General features: G+C 43.0%; 1 protein-coding gene across 3 annotated transcripts in view; it reads right to left on the bottom strand.

Moving 5' to 3' along the window:
- The window catches only part of SNX18 (sorting nexin 18), a 258941-nt gene extending 243833 nt beyond the window's left edge, over nt 1–15108 (bottom strand). For all 3 annotated transcript variants that reach the window (XM_071581000.1, XM_071581002.1, XM_071581001.1), the window contains exon 1: nt 13354–15108. In XM_071581000.1, coding sequence (XP_071437101.1) covers nt 13354–14902 — 1549 coding nt within the window. In that variant the 5' untranslated portion in view covers nt 14903–15108. The remainder of the gene's footprint in view (nt 1–13353) is intronic.
- Nucleotides 15109–15500: the final 392 nt, after the last annotated feature.

Raw genomic sequence — 15500 nt, 5'->3', positions numbered from 1 at the left:
CTGGAGCATGTGTAATCTCCCAATTATTTTACATCAGTAAAAATCATACATCACCAAAAACTAAATCTCTCCAGACTAGATATAGAATGCATTTGTTTTGCTGTTAAAAAAGGTAAGTTTTATAATTAGGGAAGGAGTCAATGGGAAAAGTTACAGTCATGAACAGCACTCCTTTAATGCATATGGATTCATACTGGCCCTGTAGTGCAATGTCCTTTAAAATCTGGACAGATTACAACCAGACATCAGCAACGTATGACTAAGCTGATACATGTACTTAAGCATAAACTTGCTTGTTTTTTTTTCGAAATGCTTTCAAACAAAGTGTTGAATTATTAGTAAAACAATTAATAGAGGGAAAATTGTAGCTTATTTTAGGACAATCAAAGAATCCTCCCTAAACACTCAGAAGAAAAGCATCTATGTGCTTTATCTTAAGAAGCAAATAATAATTTGCTTTCAAATGTAACTTTTCAGTTGGTCAGCATCTACTGAAGTTTGCAAGACTTGGTTTAGCAAATCTTAGGAAAAAAAGTGATATTAATTTGCATGGCTTTGCAAACAGCTTTACTAACAAAACACACCCAAATTTTCTCCAAACACGTCTCCATAATTTACTTTTCCTGTATTTTAATCTATGTTAACAAAACTCTAAGCTGAGGGTTCAATGATTCATGCATGTTTCCAAGGGGGAGTGGGAGGTGAAGAAGGGTGAGGGAATTTGGGACAGGATGCTCCTTGTGTGCATCCCTCTTGACAAGAAGGGAATTGTGCAGAGATGACTCAGTAGGGGCTGTTCACCTCTAATGACTCCCAGCTCATGACTCCTAAGCTGCTGCCCACCATAAACCCCACCACCTCCACCCTCACTAATCACTCGATCACACGCAGCATCTGGTTCAGCACCTCAAAGCTCTCTCTGCCACCCTCACTGGTCCCCCACTCTAAAAGAACACCTGTAGAAACTTCTGGTTTCTGATTTCAATTACGTGAGTAACTAGTATTGGTTTGGACAATTGAAAAAGGTAAGATGTCTCTTTTTCTTTTTTTTTTTTTGGTCAAAAAACCCCGAAGAATTATGGCAAGCACAGAAAAGGCTAAAACACATTTTAGGAAAAAGAAGCAGACAGAGCCACCTCTAATGTGTATTAGCTCAGGGAAGCCTCCTGCTGAGTACATGTCTGGGATAAATATTCACAAATGCACTGTTCCCAGAGGGATGGAATACACAAAAATAAATTCTGGGGATTTTTTTCAGATCCAGATATACAGACTGTGTAAAGTCTTGCCTGCGCTTTTGAAACTTCTGGTCTAAGGAAAAGACCTTCTGTCGGGAGTCATGTTCCAGTCATCAGGACTAATTTTCAACCAGGTAAGAGGGCCTGGATCAAAGACGCTACAAAAAGCTGTCCTACATCTATTTCTGCTCTTAAAGGTGGGGAAAAGCATATGTGAATTGTTTTTCACTGCCCAAAGCCTTATGTTTAAGAGATGGTGATGCTCACTGAATGCAGCTAAGGGCTTAAAAGGAATTCACATTTCAGTGCTTGTTTTGAAGTATGAGCTTAGACAACACAAGGTGATATATTTAACAAGGGACATTTGTGCTAGCAAAATTTGTGCTAATGTATTGTGCTAGCAGCCAAGAAAACACAGACAATGTAGAGTTCCTAACAGAAATAAATACTTTCAAGCATAAAACATACTATACAAACAGCAACTTAAATGGGTATTGAGGAGATATGAGGAAAAAAAGAAATTTACTGAGTCAGAAAGCTGCTCATGGAAGCATGAAGTTGCAAGAGTTAGGAAGAGTTACATACATCAGAAAAAGAAATAAAATCCTGAACCTAAAAGAATTCAGGTTTGAGTCAAATAATATATTTGCACATCACCTGCAGTTTTATTACAGTAGTAAATACTTTGAGATTTGTGGTTGAGAGTCAGCTAGGGGTGGATTTGGATCCACGCACTCACTGTTCGTCCACACAGGACGTACACGTGTAGTCCTGGAAACCCACACTGACCTATACGTGTCCCCAAGCGCTCTGCCTGCATGGCACGAGCACCCTGCCAGCACACAGACCCACACTGCTTCATTCTTGCTTGCTGTGGACATGACACAAGTCCAAGTTGCCGCCTGCTATGTAACCAGAAGGCAAAGGTCTGCAATCAAGACTGCTATTCACCCAGCTCCTCAGTCTCAGCAGAGAAGGCAGGCCTGCCCTGCCTGCCAGCACATCGATCAGGAGTCAAAGAGCAGCTAAGAGGACAACCACACTTGGTGTGACAGCGAGCAGACCAAAGCAGAGATGGTTCCCTCACAGGGCAGGGCAGTTGGGGTCAGAAAACACTGTGATCTTTTAAGAAACACCTGAGTTTGACAAAGAAAATCAGTGGTTGTGCTTCAGTAATCTTGTGCATGTAAAATAACCTGGCAACAATGTTTCATTTTCTACTACCAGTAAGCTACAATCACTTACCAGGAAGTAGAACAACTTACATTTCCACACCATTAAGTTATCCATCATATTAACTGGTTTAATGGTATGCGTGCTGTGTCCTTCAAAGCTAATGGAGAGCTTTAAACTTGTCTGCCAACTCTGTTTGCTTTAGTTTTATTACAAGACACTGTTCTAACCTGAACACCATCTGTAATAATGCCAAGGTCATGGGTTCAATCCCCTATGTGGGCCATTGACTTAAGAGTTGGACTCGATGATCCTTGTGGGTCCCTTCCAACTCAGAATAGTCTGTGATTCTGTGATTCTAATGGGAAGGGAAAAAAACATATTCATGACGCTGCTTTCATAAAAGGCTGCAAAACCATTTAATGTAAGTAGAAATTGTTTTTACTTACATAATGGTAACACTATTTAACTACAGGTCTTTGCCTAAAGATTTGAAAAAGCAAACCCTGGGAAGGTCACATGCATGGAAACAACATACAGCTGCCAGAACAAGTTGGTCTACATGGTTGTCTCTCTTATCCCAGATCTAGCAAAGATGTTGTTACAAGATGTCTCAAATGACTATTCTAATAAAAAAATGCAATGGGTCTGGAGAGGAGAGAGATGAAGGCTTAGTTTTATCAATGGCCCAGCTATGCCATCCAGCTCAGGCCACAAGTTCCATCACAAGGGAAGCTGCAGAAGCATTGCATGAGGTGATACATAATGTCAAATCCTACTCCAGAAAAAGCCCTTAAACTTCCCCCTCTCAATTCAAAGTGAAATAGCGTGTAACAGAACAGGGATTTTGCTACACTGACAGATTATTTTCTTAAGAATGTTCAGAGCACTGATTAACAAAAGAAGCCTACACTAAGATTCTGCAAATTTTTTACATTTTCTGGCCAAGATTTATAATGGAAAGAAGCATAATAGGAACTTGCCTGAAATTAAAAACAGAAGACCTTTACTGAACTGCATAAAAGAAATGTCACAGGAAAAAAGCACCATTACAGCAACTGATGCTGGAATTAGTTGCTCCTTTAAAATCTGGTTTTAGAGTTTTACACTTAAAAAAGCAAGTGATTTTCAACATCAAAAGCAAAAATCTGAAGCCACTTGCTCTTTCGGTGGGTGCCAACACAACGGAGATTTCAAACCCAGTCTTTCAAATTCACAAATGCTATTCTTCTCCTTAAGGGTGCAAAACTGCTTTAACAACGTTCTCTTTTCCATAGCGAAATGTTAGAAATATGAAATCAAACACATCAAACTCCAATTATTTCAGTATTACAGGGGGTTTTGTAGATACATTAAAATGGCTATAATGCTTTTAGAATTTGCAGTCCAACAACAGATTAAAAACTGAGCTTTATTTTATTGTTGCCCATTGCTAAAAAAAAAAAAAAAAAAAGGCCCAGAATAACATCCTGTAAGTTGAGGCTCATAAATTACAGTACTGTGCTGACATCTAGGTTAACAGTGACTGACTGCAGGATTATTAACATCAGACAGAATTAGTTGTTCTTCCAGTTACCCTCCTGCAAAGCTCATTGAAAGCTGAAACTCAAAGATGCATTCTTCAGTTCAAAATGAAGTCACTTTTTAATCTACACAATTCAGAGATCATATAAAAATAAAACAATCCTTTCTAGAGTTTTCAGATACTTAATTAACTGTAACCTCATGTGATGGTCTTAACATATAAATGGATTCAATTAATATATAACTGATCAACAATGGTGTTAGAATGCACAGTGTCAAATGTCAATTTTACAGAATCACCAGGTCTAATGGACACTAAATGTCTAACTAGTATTTTTAAAAATTTTAAATAATGTGATTGTTAAGGCCTGATTAGACTCATTGAGCCTACATCTGCCAGTTAGTGTACACACAAATAGGAAGAACATAGACGGTGAATTTATTTATTCAAAGGACTGTAATCGTACCAGTGCATGGTCAGAGACTCCAAAATGATCACACTACTGAAAACATACTGAAGTTACCACACCATCAATGCACATTTCAGTTCCAGAGTCCCTCAGAGGAATCTACAAGCTTTGGTGTGCAGCACCTCCTGTATAAATATTTTGCTGGGCCGTGCTATGCCACACTGTTATATGAGAACATGCCAATTTGCCTTTGGAACAGTTGATAACAGGAGACAGATGAGAGCATGATGGTAAAATAAACGAAAGAAACATTACAGAATTACCAGTTTATTGCATCTACTGCACCACATAATGCATTCACAAAATTAAAAGAAAACCCCAGCGTTAGGGTAACCACACATAAAAAAATGTGCAAAATAAGATGCACATTTTCCAGTCAAATTTTGAATGCAGTGATTTAAAACTGTTATCTTTTGATGTATTGTACACCAGCAGTGTTTTAAGCAAACAAATGACCTTATTTTAGCCAGTAAAACATGTTTAAGCTGTGTTCATGACTAGTTTTGACTTTAAAAGTACCTACATTGATGCCTGAAAGGAGGCCCACCAGGAATAATTTGACCTTAAAATCCATTTAAACTATGTATATTGGTGTCTGCTATCACAAAGGTAGCGTTTTGCACCACAGCCTGAGAGGCAAGCACTAACTAATGCTGGTTTTGCCCAGTGCTAAGGCACTCTCATGTATCATTTAAGGACTTTTTCTTTGGTGTGGCTTCAGCTAACAGTGCAGACTGGGGATACAGAAAAGAGTGAAACATAACCGAGGCTGCTGACTCGAAATGCAGTACATTTGTCCATTAGAAAGCAAGTCATGTTCTTCAGGAACACACTCGAAAATTTAAGCAATTGAAATTTGCAGAAATACCAAGATGAAACCTTTCAGTCATTTTTTTAGTACTAGTTTACATCTAAATGGGGCATCAAACAAGATTTTAACACATAAATCTCTTTTCCAGAATAGGAACTGCTCTATTACAGTTCAGTTGTAATAGCTTCTGAACACCAGTTTGGCCCAGTTAGGCTGCTAAGAACAGGCATTTTTTTGCTAGAAAGATGGTACAGACTTAATAGCTTTTGTAAATGCCCTGTTCATAATGATGACTTCAAGACAACAACCATCAGAAATGATGCTATGCATGCATGATAGAAATGAATTTTCAGTAGAACTGGTAAAAAAAAAAAAAAGAGTAGAAATGTCTCCTCTCCAAAATGTCTGTAAGCATCATTATATTAACTGGTGACCTCTTTCAGTATTAAGACTCATAGGATGTGGGTGAATGGGGAAGACAGGTAACACTGCATATCAAAATTCCATATACCATTACTGAGAGAAGCAAGTACAAATATAAGTTCCACTGACTATTACATCACTTCTCTATCGGGGCACAACAAAACACCTGTGTTTGGATGCCTTCACTGATAAGGCTACAAGGGAAGCAAAGAACAAGCACAATTTATGGTCTTTACTTCTCCGTAATTATCTACTTAGTTCCACCACTGTCCTAGGATGAGGAAATACAACTTGCATAGACAGTTTAACATAGACTCATAGAAAAAGAGTCCAGATCCAAATGAAATGCAGGTACTGGTTCACTTTTTTTCAATTACCCTTTAATTAACTGCTCTCTCTGATAAATCTGAATGCTGCAATTTCTGTGTAAGGACACAAAGAAGTACAATTCTTGTTGCATAAAAAATATTCAAGGTAAACCACCATTAATGTAACCAATTAAAAATGTTATATAATACAAAAGCAGACCATATAAACATTGTAATAATATAATTCTATATTCATATTATGTAAGAGACATGCTTCTTCAGTATACTGCCAGTTAGCCAGCACAGCTATTCACACACATAAAGATTCAAAATCATAGAATAGAGTCACAGAATCAATTGGGTTGGAAAAGACCTCTGAGATCATCAGGTCCAACCCTTGGTCCAGCTCCAGTCCATTTAGTAAATCATGGCACTCAGCGCCACATCCAATCTCAGTTTAAAAACCTTCAGGGATGGTGAATCCACCATCTCTCTGGGCAAGCCATTCCAATGCCTGATTACTCTCTCTGGAAAGAGTTTTTTTCTGATATCCAGCTTAAATTTCCCCTGGCAGAGCTTAAGCCCGTGCCCCCTTGTCCTATTGCTGAGTGCCTGGGAGAAGAGACCAGCCCCCACCTGGCTAGAACTTCCCTTTAGGTAGTTCTAGACAGTGATGAGGTCACCTCTGAGCCTCCTCTTCTCCAGGCTAAACAACCCCAGCTCCCTCAGCCTCTCCCCACAGGACTTGTGCTCCAGTCCTTTCACCAGCCTTGTTGCTCTTCTCTGGACCCGCTTCAGCTCCTCAGTATCTTTCCTGAACTGAGGGGCCCAGAACTGAACACAACACTCAAGGTGTGGCCTCACCAACCAGAGTACAGGGGAAGGATCTAAAGCAACTGGAATACTAAGATGCTTTTTACCATGGGACAAAGAGCAATGTAAACTCTAAATCACAGGATGAATCTGCTTTTCACATTGTTAATGAATGAAGTGCATGTAGGCATAAAAAGGGCAGTTCAGTTCATTACACTGACAGAAGTTATCCACCCAGAACTTACTTAAAACAAAGACTGAAAACATCACACTTCTTCCTGCTCTGCTACAATAACAGCCCCAAGTCACTGGCAAGAACGGAACAGATGGTTTAATTTTTTTTTTTTTTCATTTTATTTAAGCCCTCACAGCCTTCAAGAAAGAAACAAAATAGACTGCACAGAAAGGATGTGCCGTTTATTTGCTCAGTCTGCTGATAAGACTCATGTTTTGGGGGTTCAGCCAAATGTAATTTTTTTTTTTACTTAGAATTTTCAAATTTTGTGCTATTTGAACCAACTAATTTGAAATACGCAAGGTACCAGCTGGATAAGTTTATACAGTCTGCACACATTAACTTGGCATTTTAACTGTTCAAACAAAGTCTAACAATGAAGTCATGGAAAGACGCTGGAAAGGCTGAAATACATTCCTGTTTCAAAGGTGACTTCCAAAATAAAAAAGACACAGCTTGTTTGTGTTTGATAATGTGCTAACAAAGAAATGGAAGAGCTCTGGGACATTCTTTCTGTTTTCATTCTACCAATTTCTCTCTTTCCTGTTTGGATGGAATAAATCTACCAATTCTTGTTTCCCCTGTTTGGATGTAAGCCCTTTCAGACAGACCAGGCATTGCCTGATCAAGAAACTATCTAGATTCTTCATATATTTCAAGTTCAAAAAGTGTCACATAGTTTCTGAAACAAAATTACTTCCTCTTCCTACAATGTAACTTTTAATTCTTTAATGTCTGCACTGCTCTGCTACTCCCTGGTTGTCCACAGGGTTTTCCCAGTAGACAAGGCTTTACTGCCTGTGGTCAAACTTGCAGGTGTGAACTCTGATCAAAACTTCTCCAGCCTGTTGGAACTAAGAGGGTGGACTACACAGACATTCCAGTCTGCAGTAACACTTGTAGTTTCTGCCGCAGGAGGAACAATTACATTCTTCCTCAGCTACCAGCTGGCTTTGAAAAAAAAAAAAAAAAAACCACTGGTGTTTTATCAGCTATGAAATATCTCTCTGTCACTGAAAGTGTATGATATCAGGCTATCAGGTTTCAAAAGGTAACAGGAAAGAAAATTATACTGATGGCAAGAATCTTACTCCTTTAGAAAGCTATAGAGATTGCCGGGGAGTGGGAAAGAAAAAAGAATTGTACTTTAAAAAGACCCATGCATCTTTTGAACAGGGCGTAGAAGACCTTTTCTTTCTCTTCCTGTTTAATTTCCTTTAAGTAACGCTATTGCTCAATTTTAGTCTTGCTTACTCCTATCCTCTGATTTTACACACATTAGGGGAGCTGCAAATTTATACAGTTTCTCAATGTGAAGATTGTCTCACATTTTAGCTATCTAAAGATCTCCATCTCCTTGAGGTTACCTTCAAATACTGGCAGGCAATACTGAGTGACGCAGCAACAAGCAGACAATGCTACATCATCACTGCAATAGCTATAGGGAGGCTGACAAGGCAGAAAATACAGGTCATCCTGGAGCAGAACATCCTTTGCCACAAAAGTCCTTACACAGGTTAAGTGCATGTGGCCATCTCTTTTTACTGTAAGGGTCATCTGAGTAGAATTACATGCCCAGCTCTTACCCAGCAGCTACCTGGGTTGAACCTCATTCAAAGAGTACGGATCTGAGGGAGAGAGGGGAAAAAAATCCCGAAGGTGAATAAAATGAGAAACAGGGACGAATAGAGTATATCTGCAAAACAAACTGAAGAGATTAGGAAGCAAGCACGAGACAAAAGCACTGCATTTACACTGTGATATAAAATTTTAGGTGTCATTTTTAACCAGCCTGATTTATTCATGAACACATGTAACACTCCTTCCCTGTGAAGAGCTATGTGCGTGAAAGGTGGAAATGTTACAGAGAGTTCCAGGTTTCAGTGCTCTTTAGATTTTTCTGATTCTTGAAAGTTTGATGCATTTACAGCTGGATAGACTTTTCATCTATAGTTTTGCAATATATTCAAAAGCACACCCAGCGCATTCTTTAAAGCCAGTGTCTAGAATTAAGTATGCTTCAGGTAACTAAGACTATTTGCCTTATTTTACTTTTGACAAACAGTGATTAAGAAGCAAAACGGTAATTCACATATTTTAAAAAATAATTAAATCCTGACATGCAGAGGACACGGAATTGCTGCCGACATCTTAGGAAACATTTAGACCACTTTCTCAGATCTGTTTGCAAAATCATAACCAGAAGCTTGTTAAACATTAACATAATAATATTAAGGGAAAGAAGAAATCATCTGGAGAGAGAGATGAAACAGTATGTTAGTCAGCATTTCTTCCACTTTCAGGAATCACAAGAGACCAATTATAGTAATTCCTCAAACGAAACTTGAAAGAAAAATCCACAACATCCCCAACTTCTCTACTCTCACTATGCAAATATGTAGACAAGACAGTCAGACAAGCACCAGTCCCAGTACATACTATCTGCAATTCTCAAAAGTGCACAGATTTTCTGAACCTGAACGGGCCTGCAGTGAGCACTTGTGTTGAAGATTACTGAAGAAGGAAGATCTCATCAATTTGAGTGAAATTCTAGCAATTAATATGTAAACATTATCACACCAAAAATGCCTAGGGAATTTCCACTAGTAGACCTTAACAATATAAAAAAGAAGGTAGTCATTGCAAAGGAACTTGAGAAGCTGTCTTTTTCCTCAAAATTAAAGCAACTAAATCCAGTATTTCTTGAAAAATACACCAGTTCTGCAACAGAAAATTACAAAAAACACAGCTCAGTTTTTGAGCCTCCAGAACTTAATATTCCTCTTCTGCAAATGTTTTGTCAGAGGCTAAAGAAAACTGACTACAAGCATATTTGTATCTTCCATTCCAAAAAACCACCTGTATGCAATGGAATACTTCCATGCGAGCACTTTTGGAAGCATTTACCTGTGGGGGTTTGAGGGCTAGATGCATACAAGTATTTGGGTGTTTAGAAACTTGAGACATCGCTCTGCCATCATCTACCATACAGGTGCCAGTTCTCCCCTAATCACTTTGTTTTCCAAATAAAACCTATAAAACACCAAGTAGTTTGTAAGGGATGTCTGCCTTGGTACTTGAGCCAGCCTCAGTGGGGCCCTCAACCCAGTTATTTCCAGACGGAAATGTGGGGTTTCCAAGTTCGCACATTCTTTGCTGTAGGGCTCAATCCAGTGAATCTTCACACCTGGACTGAAGGACATATGAAACCAGATAAGGCGTCTCACAAAGCATCGACCAGCTGATCCTCAACTGGCATGTGGCACAGGATGCCACAAATCCTTCTCTCCTGAAGCAGGAACTTCAATTCTTCCTTTCCTACAGAAAATTCCTTCAACACTGGGTACTCAAGATGAAAGAGGCAGAGTGGAAAGGAATCTTTTACACTACTGAAGCTATTCCCATTTCATAAAATACTAAGAATATTAATAAGACAATAAACAGTTTGAAAATACTTCCAAAGTCCATGTTCATGTGTTTTACATAAAAATTATACAAATCAGATCACGTATCATGCCCTCAGCACAGAAAGCAGAAAGACTAAATCCCAGAGCAATTAAAAGCACAACAGTTAACACATTTTCCTGCAGACAAAGCAACAGCAAGGCTTACATGGCTTTGGTTTATAATTCTCAGGAAAAAAAACAAAGCCCACATGGAGGGAAACTTTTGTCTCTGTGACTCTTTTTGCAGAAGTTGCAGAAATTTTTAAACAAAACCCCAGACATGCAGACTTCTCAGTCCATACCACAAAACATATTTCCAAATCACATTCAGCAGCTGTTCAACTAACTGCAGTAGAGCAAAACCATAAGAGGACAACACAGTTAAATACTCTATGCATAGACATTGCTGTGTTTTGGGTACAGCTGCCTTTATTTTTCAGTCCTTCTAAGGTCCAGGGGGATATGACCTTGTTTTTTATCTGAAGTGGACAATACATCTGCACTACACAGAAAAAAAAGGAGCACTACTCCTAACTTCTGGGTCTATCTTTTTAAAAGCATGGCCACGTATCCATCAAGCTGTTGCTTCTACTTACAAGGCCACTTAGTATCATTATAGTGCTCAATGAGGTTGCAACAAGAAAAGAAAACCCAACTTGGAGAAAGACACGTCAACTCTATTTTTCAGATGATCTATTACCACCAACAAATATTTGTATAGCCTATTGAGAAAATATTATTTCTCAAAACTGGCAGCCATCCCAGACAATAAATTTTAATTAAATCTTTTATGTTTTAAGAACACCAAACAGTTCATATTTTCACCTGAAGTTTACAGTTCGGAATTGAAAACTGTACCTTGTTAAAAGTAACCCTTAAAGAATAATAAAGCAGCAATATACTGTGTGCAAAAAATGACTCTCAGTTTTGGAACAACAACAACAAACACACATGCCAGCTCTAATCCTGTTCCCACCATGAGCTGGACACTCAAGTGACCAACCTTTCAAGCCCATGCCATCTTCCAGTGTACCATGGCTAATACTGCGTGGGAGGCAGTGCTAGCCCAGAGGTGCTGCAGCATTAACAGCTGCAGGCAGGACTGTCAAACACTTCTTCAAGCTACTCCAGGGCAGCTCTGGCCCCAAATCAACTCTACATAAGTCAGGCTCATGCACTGCTCTAGTGAAAGTGTATTTACATGAACTTTCCCCAGTTCAGCAAGGTAGACCTAACCAGTAAGTACAAACTCAAACAGAACTAGAAAAGAAATAGGGATGGGTTCAGCACATACCTTATTATTCCCAATCCTCTCTTCAAAGTCTCATCTGCAAAAACGCTTCAGCGAAGAATTCCATATAGCCTGAAAGCTTGAGGATGTATTATTTAAATAGTATATATAATCTAATTTTTTTTACCTAATAAAAAAATCTGTCCCTTTATTTTTTACAGAAGCTTAGAGATAATCCTATTAGTTGACAACTCACTTTAACATGCTCTGCTTTCAAACACAAGGCATTTCCAAGGTGACCCTTCTCTCCAAATCTAAACTATTTGAAAGCTGTTATCAGAACACTGGGACACAGCACCCTGCAGAACAAATCCTCAGAGGTTAGACTGCATGCTTCCTTTTTCTCTTCAAAATAATATTAAGAGTATTTAAGTTTCCACTCACAATTTTCAGGACTCGACAGCAGAATGTAAACCTGACTCTGATGCATGCAATTTTCAGGAAAAGCTTATTTTCTTAAATAACAGCAAACCATGCACTTTGTAGCATCTGTTTCCTCAGATGTGCCCAGCAATAATGCATACCTCCAGAAGCCTGTCTTTTTGGTCTTCTGAAAAAACTTTTCCAATCCCTTTATTGTCAAACCCGAGGTACTGTTCCAGATGCAAAATCCCTGGAAACGTCATGTAAGGGCAAAAAGACTGATTCACCGTAGGTGACAATTCACTTGGGATATAGAACACCATTTATTAATCTCCAAAATAATTTTCAACAAAGCTCATGTGTTGTCTTAGGAAACTTAGACACCCATTTCTGCAGAGCATATGCGATGTTTTCCTGGTCTCTTTTAGAGCTCAAATCCTCACACCCTCCTGACCTGAGAGTTGAAAACTACAGGTAAGGAACAAAACTGCCAAAAGAACGAACAATAGACTTCATCTATGCTCAATGGTCAAGAATGTACGACTATCAAAACTTTCTTTTGGACCACAAAGCACCTTGCAACAAGAAATCTGAACCTGAAAGGCATGTTTCAGCTACAAAGATGCTGAAAGGATAAGAGGTGAGCAACATCTGGCTATGACAATAAGGGCAAAGCTTGAACAACTCCACCTAGGAACACTGGCAGATCATTATTCTTCCAAAGACACCAAGAGTTTAACGTTTGGCTGATCTGAGAAACCCAAGCAGCTTTAAACATCTCATCAAACTGATGCTGCAAAATGCACACACCTCAAACACAGTGGTCAATCAGAGGAGTGCATCTTCGGATTACTTCATATTTATCATCTACTAGACGAGAGATTTAAGATAACTAACACAGATCTGAGTAACAGATGTTTTCATAGCACTTGATTTCCAGGGTTTGTAAACAAGTCCATTAATCTTTAATGTATCAGCACTCTTGGTAGATGTGGTTTCCTTCAGAGATACACAGACAAATGCAGCAACCTCTGACAAGCAAAACTCCCATCTAGACCTTTGGCACAGGACAAAAATTGTCACTGATGTGGTTTTTTTTTTACTTTTAGCAATAGTTTACCTGAGTAAACACAGAAAAACTGAACCCAAGGCCAGCAACCCGCACACAGGGCAAATTCAGCCCCTGGTCCCTACATCTGTTGTATATGACTGACACACAAAAGTTAAAAGCATTTCAGAAAATACATAAGGGTGTTACCTTTCTGGACATGGATGATGTCTGGAAAGTTGGCCAAATGCCCCTGATACAGTGCTAACAAATCCATCACAGGATCTAGGTCCTGCCGAGGCTGATCTGCAAAGAGGTCCCCGATGGCATCATAGGCTTCTGCAGTGAAAGCTATGGCTTGGTTGAGGCCAGATGAAAAGGCCTGCTGGTCCAGCTCAAACGCCTGACTAAGGCACTTGAAGGAGTGCCCCACCTTCTGGTATTCCTTCTTGAAACCAGTGACTTGTTTCCGAGCAAACTCATTAGCCGTGTGATTAAGTTGCAGGGCACTCTCGTCCATCTTCTTGGTGAAGGCTTTGAAGCCATCCACCTGGCTTTCCACCTCTTGCAAGTCCAGGCTGGCCCCAGGGCCTGTGGGGACACTGATGGTCAGAAAAAAGTTGGCACCCACCATTTCATCCTTCTCAGCCTTGCGCTTGCCCTGTTTCCAGGCCTTCTCATCCGTGCTGGGACAGGTGAGAAAGTGCTGGAAGGCGTCGCACTGAGCCAGCACGGGGTGGCTGCACATGTGGTCCATCCACCAGGCCAGGCCTTTGCGGCGCTTGGAAATGAAGTCCTCCTCGAAGCGGCCGGTGGCCTGCTTCTCTGGGAGGTGGGGCACGGAGATGACCGGGAACTTCTCGGCCAGGCGCCCGTAGAGCCAGTCAAAGTGTTTGTAGCGGCGGTGCACCTGCTGCCCGGTGTGGCTGGGCACCAGCTTGTACGCGATGTAGCTCTTCATGCCCTTGAACTTGGTCTGCTTGGTGGGATCCTCGATGGAGCACTGGAACGGGTAAGGGTTCTCCTGCCACTCGGGGCCGCGGGGGCCCAGCACCACGCACAGTTTGTCCCCGTCCTTCACGAAGCCCGACGCCTCGCCCAGCACGAAGGCCTCCCCGCCAGACTTGACGAAGGTGGAGAAGCGGTTGAGGTTGCGGCTCACCGTGGCCGAGCTCTTGGCGGCGCCGCCGCCGCCGGGCGGGTGCGGGTGTCCCGGAGGGTGCCCCGTGCCGCGGGGACCCAGGGCCGGCTCGGAGCGGGTGGACAGGCGGTACCGCCCGGGGCCGCCGCCGGCGGCCGCCTCGTACTCGGGGTACGAGCTGCCCAGGGCGCCCGGCTCGTCGGCCACCGTGGAGCTGTCGTCCCAGTCGTCGTCCCAGTCGTCATCGCTGCCCTGGCTGGGCTGGTAGGAGCCGCCGTAGGGCGGGAAGGGATACCCGGCGGAGGGCGGCGGGAAGGGCTCGGGCGGCGGCTGCTGCTGCGCCGCTGGCTTGAAGGCGACGGGGGGCGGCAGCGGCTCGAAGCCGCCGACGGGGACGTTCGCGTAGCGGGCGGGCGGCGGCGGCTCCGCGGCGGGGGCGCGGATCACCTGCACGTAGGAGGCCGGGAACAGCCCGCGGTCCCCGCGGCTGTTGACGCCCTCCAGCCACCCCTCGATGTCCTGCTCGCTGCACAGGCTCAGCACCTCATGCTCCCGCAGAGAGATCTCACCCGGGTTCTCCGACCTGAAGTCGTACAGCGCCCGCGCCCGCAGCGCCATCGCCGCCCCCCGGGGCGATCCCGGCGCCGCCGCCCCTCACCGCGTCGCGCCGACGGGGCTGCGGCACCAAAGCGCCGCCGCCGCCGCCCTCGGGCTCCGCGTCCCGCCGGCGAGCTGCCCGGCCGCGCTCCGGCCCTCGCTCCCGGTGCCGCTCCCGGTGCCGCTCCCGGTGCCGCTCCCGCTGCCGCTCCCGGTGCCGGCGGCGGGCGCGGGGCCGAACCGTCCCACGTCGCCAGTTGCGCTAATCCAGAGCCGAGCGGCAGGGCGGAGCAGCCGAGCGCAGAGCGCCCGGCCCCATCGATGGGCCCCGCCCTACACCCCCTGCCGGCCGCGGGCCCGGGCGGAGCGCCGGGAGCGGCCCGGGAGCAGCGGGACACAGGGACACCGGGAACACCGCGAACACCGGGACACCGAGACACAGGGACACCGGGAACACCGGGACACTGGGACACCGGAACACGGGGACACCAAGACACAGGGACACCGGGACACGGGAACACCGAGATACGGGGACACCGGGACACGGGGACAGCGGGACACCGGGACACCGGGATGTGGGGACACGGGAACACCGGGACACGGGGGACACCGGGACAAG

The sequence above is a fragment of the Pithys albifrons genome, chromosome Z (genome assembly GCF_047495875.1).
Source record: "Pithys albifrons albifrons isolate INPA30051 chromosome Z, PitAlb_v1, whole genome shotgun sequence".
Classification (NCBI taxonomy): Eukaryota; Metazoa; Chordata; class Aves; order Passeriformes; family Thamnophilidae; genus Pithys; species Pithys albifrons.
This window is presented reverse-complemented; position numbering and strand designations above follow the sequence as displayed.